This window comes from Contarinia nasturtii, unplaced genomic scaffold (assembly GCF_009176525.2).
Source record: "Contarinia nasturtii isolate CC-2019 unplaced genomic scaffold, AAFC_CNas_1.1 Cnas_scaffold_1371, whole genome shotgun sequence".
Classification (NCBI taxonomy): Eukaryota; Metazoa; Arthropoda; class Insecta; order Diptera; family Cecidomyiidae; genus Contarinia; species Contarinia nasturtii.
The window spans coordinates 1962663-1972229 of NW_022198708.1; the positions used below are offsets into that span (position 1 = coordinate 1962663).

At 33.2% G+C, this 9567-nt stretch overlaps 1 protein-coding gene across 4 annotated transcripts in view; it reads left to right on the forward strand.

The window, feature by feature from the left end:
• Positions 1-9567, forward strand: part of LOC116345966 (acetylcholine receptor subunit alpha-like) — an 82189-nt gene that overhangs the window by 65909 nt on the left and 6713 nt on the right. For all 4 annotated transcript variants that reach the window (XM_031775805.1, XM_031775801.1, XM_031775802.1 and 1 more), the window contains 7 exons: positions 918-1033; positions 2836-3004; positions 3508-3644; positions 7781-7801; positions 7893-8015; positions 8416-8532; positions 8894-9134. In XM_031775805.1, coding sequence (XP_031631665.1) covers positions 918-1033; positions 2836-3004; positions 3508-3644; positions 7781-7801; positions 7893-8015; positions 8416-8532; positions 8894-9134 — 924 coding nt within the window. The remainder of the gene's footprint in view (positions 1-917; positions 1034-2835; positions 3005-3507; positions 3645-7780; positions 7802-7892; positions 8016-8415; positions 8533-8893; positions 9135-9567) is intronic.

Consider the following 9567-nt stretch of genomic DNA (forward strand, 5'->3'; position numbering starts at 1 on the left):
TTTTACACACGAAAGCAAAACTATCGGTTGACAGACGATAACCGTAACCATAATTTAAATTAGTTTGTTCTATCGAAATGAATTTAGAACGCAATTGGGAACAATTAATCACTGAAATGATAGCATCAAACGAACAGACGAACATATGAGAAGTTTATGAGGGATGATCTGGTGCCTGTGTGTGTATGTGCAAAAATGAGAATGAAATATTGTACGTGCGTATGTTAATAGATGAGAGAACTGAAAAATACCGCAATAAAATCATAATCCAATCCAATCAAATGGTATTATATGGCGACTTAGTAATTGTATACACTTTAGTTATATCACTGTTAATTTTCGTGCGATGGCCAAAACACTGAACTTTAATGGTGAATCATTGTTTTTAAAATCCAAGTACATTTCTCAATTTCACTTTTGCGCAAACTTTGTTATGCCATACCAACTATGCATGTATATATAAATGTAAATGGGTTTTGTTAGTTTATATGTAACCAATATGGTTGATCTACAAAAAGTGTTTGGTTTCACTTTAAATGCACAATTTATAATTTTTTCCCAGATTCTGTTTTTATTTTTGGGTGAAATGCATGCGTGCAGATATGCATGTAAAATAATCCGTATGACAAGGAGTAGCCAGTATGATTTTCCTCATTCAAAACAGGTCAACATAGTTCATTTAACATGTGACTAGTTTGCATTTCCATCAACTTATTTGGATGATGGCCCAATTTTGCATGTCTTTGCACTTTCATTATTTCATAAATAAAAATGTAGCTTACAGTAATGAAGTAATGAGAAATAAAAAACAATTAATATTTAAGAGCATCATCGTATTCACATAAATGTTAGTTTTTGTTTGTTTTTATAACTCATAATTTAAATTCACTAAAATAACTAACCGTCAAAACAAACAGGTGGACCTAAGACATATGGACGAACAAGTTGGCAGTAATATCGTTGACTTTGGTGTCGATTTATCTGAATTTTATATGTCCGTTGAGTGGGACATTTTAGAGGTACCAGCTGTACGGTAAGTGTCCATTTTCATACACACTTCTAAAATCTAAAACAATTTATCCGCTTTGTGCGTGTGTCTCTGTATTATATACTGTATATGCAACCTCAACCATATATTTTGTCAATAATTCTTCGAATTCCCAACAAATAATATATTTTAATAATATTTTGATGCGCAATTATATTCAAGTCTAGTAGTTGTTTTGCGACATTACCTTTATTTGCAATGAATAAAGCATACCCATATGCAGGTCACAATATGTCCAAAGAGTAATTGGTCACATTTTCTATCGTGACATGTAAGCATTTTTGGTATGCAAGCCCAAAGCTAATTCAAAATATTACGCAAACAAAACCAACATATGTTCACGAATATGGTTAAAATGGGAATATCAAAGGGGAAAATCATTCAATTGTTTTTGTTTATTGAAAATTGATTGTAGATAAGGCGAAAAAAGAATTTTAATTACCATTTTTGCCAAAGTTCCATTTGAACAAAAAAAAATAACTTTTGTGTTTAGTTTTGATAAGCAATATTGCATTCTTTGGAGTAGACGGAGCTTATCTTCGCAATGTATTACATTTGAAAATGTGTCGCCTTAACCATACGAAACAAACAAAAAATAGTTTCAAGTAATTTTCCCCTGGAATAAATGTGTGTAGTAGAAACTGTACGATGAAATCTTCTTTTCGTTTGGTCTTTCCATTCGAATAAAATCATGCAACATGCAACAATGCAATTGATGTCATGAAATCAGGAGCCGTCAACTAACTACCGCTATTTGACGAACAATAGGATCCAACGGGAAAGACACAAAAAAAATGTATACAAACGCAAATAAAAAAAATACGAATAGAAAAACAGCACCAAACACACAATATTTAAAACACACACACACAAAAGCACATGTGCAAATAAGGATTTCGTAGAATATGGTTAAAATGTAAATTCCCCATGACAAAGTCTTTTGATGTTTAGTTTGAAAAAACTTTACCTATGAAAAATATGAAACGAGCAATTGTGAACATAAGTAAGCCAATTGGAAATGTTCTGATATAAATTTTCAGTGACGCGTTCGTTCATATACGCATACAAAATGTTAATATTCCCCCATATTTATGTTTTTTGGAGTGTACACTTTGGGTACAATCATTTTTTAACACTAAAAGACAAATAGAAATGAATATTACAAAAATTTGCGGCAAATTGAAGATGTCCATATTTTCGATTCCGGATATTGACCAAACTATGTGGTACACTTTCGAATGGTTTTCGGTACAGTGAAGTACACCTTTGGTACAGTAAATATACATATTCCATACGAAAAAATATTTTCATGTGCGGACATTTGAGTAGTCATCCAATTCGCTGAATTCAAGTTTATGCGAATATAAAACCATGTAAAATGCCAATGAAAAACTAGCAGAGCCATGATTCTGAAACCATTTTCATTTCAACTTTCACTCACTGCCTCAATTTTCACTGTCTCCTCAACCATTTGTACGTTGCTCTACACAACCGATTTTCCACGATGCAAAAGGAAATTGCATTTTTCTTCACGGTATCACTTGGTTTTAACAATAAATTTTCCTAAAATTCGACCAGCCAATGTGCTGTTTTTTCTATATATTTTTTTCTCACAATATGCATAGCATAAATACAAAGACACACACACACGAACTCAAACGCATTCGTATATCAAAATCGAATGCGAACACCCTCATGCAAGTCCTTGACACAGCAGCCACCAACTCGAGAAATAGAAGACAAACAAAAAACGCACACGAAAATAAATACAAACTTGTCATTCACAGAAATGAAAAATTCTACACATGCTGCGATGAACCGTACTTAGACATCACATTCAACATAACAATGCGACGAAAAACGTTATTTTACACAGTAAATATCATAATTCCATGCATGGGAATATCATTTTTAACGGTGCTAACATTCTATTTGCCATCGGATTCTGGTGAAAAGGTACAAGTGCATATTTTCTCGTTAAAACATTCGCAGTTCCTTTTTTTTTGCATATTTAGTTCGTTTTTTTTTTCTCTCTCTCTCGTTTGACTTCTTTTGCACAGCCTTTCGTCGTTTGCTTTTGTTACGAAGCGTTTACTAGGAGCACTATTTGCATTAAATGACAACATAACTTCAACTTGATTTTAACTTTTAAGTACTTTTCCACTTTCGTTGCGTTCACCCGCTCTTCATTTGCTTTTGTTTCATTTACTTTTGCGTACTCGCGCTATTTCTCAATCTGCCTAAACAAAACTTAAATATTCGTTGTTGTTTTGAAAGGTTTGTGTAAAAGTGCTTTGTTTTATGCATGTATTTTATAATTTCCATTATTTTGTCATTCTCGCATGTTGTTGTTGTTGTATTTTTTTTCATTTGATTCATCGTTTCTGCATTTTGGGCTGCACCTCGGTTTCTCTTGTGGGCTAACAACATTTTTATTTTATTTTGAATGTTCTCTGCAGGTAACGCTTTCGATATCGATTCTTATTAGTCTCCATGTGTTCTTCTTGCTGGTTGTTGAAATCATCCCGCCTACATCGCTGGTGGTTCCTCTGCTGGGAAAATATTTGATTTTCGCTATGATACTTGTCTCCATCAGGTAAATTAAACTTTATCATCTTCTTTTTCTCTCTTTTGAGTGTAAAAGTTTTCTGTGATTTTAAATTGGTTTCTTTGCCCGTAAATTATATTTCAACGCTCAACAATCCATATTGCACGTCTGTTGATCATTCATTTATTCGGTGACCTAAGAAAGTGGGCTGAAAATATTCTCGCAATGCTTTCGTTTAATGATTTTTCTTCGTTGAATGAACATGAAAATTACCGAAAAATGAAAACGAGAAGTACACGAAGAATAGATGAAATATATAAATAAAGTGAGTGAATGATTGTCGAAATGTAGTGTTCTCTCACTTCTATAAGTTATACGAACTTCATCTATTCAATCATATTTCAAAAGTACTTGCCGTGCTTGCCGCGAAATGTGATTTATTTTTTGATGATGTTTTAAGATGGAAACAGGCTTTGAGTGGAAAATTCAAATATCCACAGGTTGTTATATGATCAAAATAAAAGTTAAAAGCAAATGAAGAATCATCGTTCGCTAAAAGGATTAAAATAATTCCTTTGAAGCTTTTACCTTGATAGCAACGTGTGCAATTTTGTGTTTGGACAATTCCATCAGAAATGACATTCAATGTTTGTTTTTTTTCGCTTTGAATCGTTTATTTCCACTCTCCGAACTGTTTCTGTTTTTGTCGTCGTCCAAAAACGCCGTTTTCATTGCATACGTGTTGACGTTCTCGCGTGTCCTGACAACATTATTGTGCATTGACATGTATGAATACACAATAAATCGGTTGCAATTATTCCCGTTTGCGACGACCATCGTTCTGAAATCGGCTTCCGTTGGAAAATAATCAGATTTCATTTGAAATACATCGAAATGTCGTTAAAGCGTATCCATCGAATGTAATCAGATTTTGATATTTCAAATGTAATCTGATAAAAGTTCAATTGGAAATTTGAACCGTAAACACAGAACAAAAAAAACCACACGCACACGTCTCGTCCGTTCGTCTGTTCAATTTTATGCTCATTAATATTTTGTTCTTCATCATCATTTTCTTCTCTTTTGTAGTTGATGGAAGACATTCACTCTATATATTTATGTGTTAACTATAAATAGTTTTTTTTTATTGTGGTTTAATATGTTTTGGTATTTTGCCAGGCAGTATGTGTTCGGTTGAATACAAAATATTATAGCGGTCGAATGAAAGCGAACATATAAAATAATGTGAGTGTGGCATGCACTAAATTGTTACAATGAAACAACGAAAGCGAAAAGAAATTTTTAAGTAAACGTCACGAAAGGCAAATATGAAACTTTTCTCAATGGGGTGAATCCATCGAACGTGGTTTGCATTTACGAATCATCTAAAAAAAATTACGACTAAATGGCTCTGGTGAGCAAAACAAAAGCCAATGAACAGTATGACTAAAGACGGAAAAGAAATTACGTGGAAAACTTAAAGAAATAACAGATACGCCGGCGAAGATGAACACAAAGAAAATCGAAAAACAAGAGAGCAAAACTACACAAATTGTGTGGTAATATTAGCTCGTCCTATATGGTTTCATTCATTCTCGCTTTCTGTCGTTTGTAATGTTTGGCCGTACAATTGTTGCTTTGCTTCATTTTCGGTTTGCCATTTTCATCTTGTTGTTAATGTTGTTGTTGTTATCGTTTTCATTGCTCGCACTTTTGCCCATCATAATAAATTACACATATTATGTGCGATGCGAACAGTAAAAAAAAATAATCATATCGTCGTGATGAAACGGAAAATCATCGCAAATTTTTATCATGGAAATGTGTTTGTGAATTCTGATTAGAAAACACATTTCGAGCTGTTTGAATAGAAAATTAAGCATTCTACTTTTCACATTTATGCTAACCGACCAAAGCATGTCATTTTGACATTGCACGTGCGAGAACGCATCTCATCAACATTATAACAATCAAATTCAACACACAAACACACTCAGCAACACCGGTGGTATGTACTATACTTGCGCGTGCGTTGAATGCTATAAATCGAGAAAATAACTGCTCTAATTCATTTATTTGAATCTTCAGAATCTTGAATGTATGCTAACATCTAAAAAGCAAACGAAAAAAACAACAACAACATTATTTACTTAGCCAAGTGGAACAAATATCTATTAACTTTGCTATTAAAGCAGCGCTCAAATTAATTTTTAGTTGGCAAAGCGAAATGTTCAATGTTCTGCATTCATTTTTGGTTCGTTTGCGCTTATTTTGAGCTTTCAGTTCAAATTTCATTCCAGTTCGTCTCTTATCCGACAAAACATTTACGCAAAATATCCAGCAATTTTCGGCGATTCGTGAATTAAATAGAATGTGTAATCAGCCAAGCGTTGCAACAATTTATCCATTCTGCTATAAAATACTATTTGCTGGCATCTTCGAAGATATCTGTATATTCATTGAGCACGTTTCGTTATAGCTAGCAAAACAATGGTAAAAACCATCACAACCGAAGAAAAAAAAATGTTTTATCTGAAACTCGCAATCAGCACTACATACAAGTAAACCACATTCATATACATCAACACAAACACACAAGTATCCACTCGAAACAGTGTGAACACGAAAAAAGAAGCATATAATTTCCAATACGTTCACGTACGATTGTTATTACTGAAACCATATTGGGATTGTTGAAATACACAGATAACCCAATATCGAAATAGAAAAGAATACGTAAGAGCAAAAAGATGAAGAAAACTATGGGCGAAACAAAAATCAAAATCTAAAAAGGAAAAGTGTATTGAAACTGTGCGAATGAAAAACAAATGAGAGATAGCGACATTTTGTTCATTCGACAACTCACTGTTTCATCCAACCATGTGAGACTGTGTTGTCTGCATCGATTCCATAATGTGAATTGCAGTCGATATATTTATGATCGCCTACGTTGATTCACAGCGTTCACAGTGTAATTCAATTCAACGGGGACACATTTCCACAATATCATACGAATCGCGTCCCTCGTGACAATGTTTTCAATTGTTTCGCAACGAAATTGATTATCCAATACAAAAATTGTGATTTCAGTTAAAGTAAGAAGTAAGTGCCACAAAATGGTATAACTAGTCGAAGTTGTTCTTCTTAGTCGCTTATGTTTCCCACAAAAGCTCTATTCAATTCATTATGATTATGGTTATTAGTAGTTTTTTTTTTTTAAATAGTTTGTCATTTTTGATGCTCAGTATCGGTGCGATAACAAAGCCGATTTGGCCGAGTAATTTGAGTAGCGTAAACTTTATGTATTTGTAACCTGACTGGTTCTTTTATTTTCACAAGGGTTCGTAAGTTCAATCATTTTCTTATGCGGCCACATCTATCTCATATCTTTTCAGCGCGTTTATTTTTGTTTGTTTGTCGTCTTCTTGTTTTTTTTTATTCGTATTGCCATCTCTTCAGCTGTCATTCCCGTTAACACTTCAAACTTAATAATCCAACTTTATTTAATGCTTTGCGCGCTCATATCGATTCTCGATGCGTCGAAAGACGAAATAAATGAATTGCTATTGTCATATCATCTGAGCCTGAACGAAAAAAAGAAGCGATTGTCAGATTAGAAGGCACATCGAGCGAGTGCAAACAAAAAACGACTAAAAACAAAAAGTGACAGCCCGAAGAAACAAATACTTTTTTTCACAGTCCCATAAGATAATTCTTGATGATAAATGAACTAAATTCAACTGTATTGTTTTGGTATTTATTTAACAGAACATTTTTCGTTGTCGTTATTTTCGTCAGTGGGCCACACAAAGTCCCATCACTTAAATATGTTCGCAATGCAAACAATCACAACAACGTCTGTTATTTTTTTTTATTTTTGGTATCATTCGTGCCGTAGAAAGCAAAACCAAAAATAAAGAATGAGACTCAAAAAAACATTTTATGCATGAAACAAAACGAAAATCACATCTGTATTTGAGTGCAAATTTTCAAATGGATCATTTTTAGTGTGTTTATTTATGTTTGTATCCATTTTTTTCTCTTTTTCTCTTCTTCTCTCTATGTCGTTCTCTTTTTTCCTTTTAAATTTGCTCATTTCATTTGCCGAATGATGTTTTTTAATGGTATACGATGCTCGGTTGGTCGTCGACCAAATTCAATCGGATGTATTTATGATGCTGCAGCATTTGTGTCACAGTCGTTGTGTAAGTATATATATCTTACTATGTTATTTTGAGATTTTGCTTTTTTCAACTAAAATAAATAAATAAATAAATCGTTTATTTTTGCTTGTAGATTAAATGTACATTTTCGATCGCCGCAAACGCATCGAATGGCGCCATGGGTGAAAAAAGTGTTCATAAACTTTTTACCGAAATTGTTGTTTATCAAAAGACCGCAGTACAATTTCGAAACCAGGTAAATAATTGATTTTAATTGATTACATTCATTCAGATATCTCATGCGCTCTCTCTCTCTCTCGTTCTTTTAACTCTTGTTCTTGACAAGTTCAATTCAACCTTTTCTATCTCACTTTTTATGTATTATTCTTTTTGGTTATTTGTTATTATTATTCACCACTCTCTCTCTCTCTATCTCTCGCTGTGTATTTTTTCATTGAACTTTTTTCTTTTTTTTTAATATAAAAAATAAAATAAAATTGTATTATGTGTCTTGTCTGCATTTCGATTTTATTTATGGAATTTTCAATTGTGTTCATCCTCTTTAATCCTTTCATATCTTGTATTGTGCACTTTTTGGTAATCCATTAGAATTGAATTTATATATTATATACACATAAATATATTCGTATTTGCAGTCGAAAATTGCTTGGCGATTCGCATGTGTGCTTTTATCCATATTATTCAACAACGCATTTGGAACAAAGCTCACAATTCAGTCGGGTACATTCAAAGGATGATTTAACACCAACAAGGTAACTTTATTTTTCTCAATTCGTTTCATTGCTCTTTTCTCTTTGGCCTCTTATTTCAAATATATATAGTGTTTACTATTGCATGTTTCATAAGAAATGCGCAGTTGAATGAAATAAAAAGTGCTGCGTTAATGTTTATAATTGCTGCGCTATTGTTTGGCAAAATTCTAATCACAAATTAATTATTTTCTCTCTCTTTTACCCTTCTTCAATAACTCGTATTCTATAATTTGAACAAAAATCGTAATTTAATGGTGATAATGTTGTGGTGTTAACCATTGTGTGTTCATGCGGTTTTCGTGAAATGGCACATATTGTTTGAATCGAATAATAACATTTGAACAAACTAATGTATAAGCAGCTTAAGCCGATCTGGACCGTTTGGAAGTTGTCAAATTCACGGTTCTATGCCAATGCCACAGTCGGAGTCAGACGATTTATCAAATATGCCGGATATTGATAATGCCTCTGGCGGCATTAAAAGTCCAATTATTAATAATCCAGCCTTTTCACACTCAAAATGCCCACCAGAAATACATCGCAGCTGCTTCTGTGTACGATTTATTGCTGAACATACAAAATTGCTGGAGGATTCAACAAAGGTAAGCGCATTAAATATTAAAATCAAGCTTCGTTTATTGCTGTACATAACAACAACAACAACAACCAGAACAAAAAATATTATTTTGATGGAGCACTTTCGTCAAGAGTCTTCTCCTGGTTTTTCTTTAATATTCAACATTTTTGACTGTTTTTTTACAAGTAAAAAGTAAATGGCAAACAACGGTAAAGTGTCCACCGCAAGCGTTGACCAAGAGTGTCAGTGTTCATGTTGTTGAGCAACAAAGTTTCCGATTTTCTTTGAAAACAATATATAAAGCGCAAAAAGGTGGAATTGCTTTTTAGCTACTAAAGTTCCGAACTGGTGCCCAAGTAGTTGCTATTCAGCGATGTGTTGCGTCATTTCGTTTTCGTTTTTACAACGATTTTCACGCGAACACTTTCGCTCCCACTCTCGTACACGCTACTTTTTCG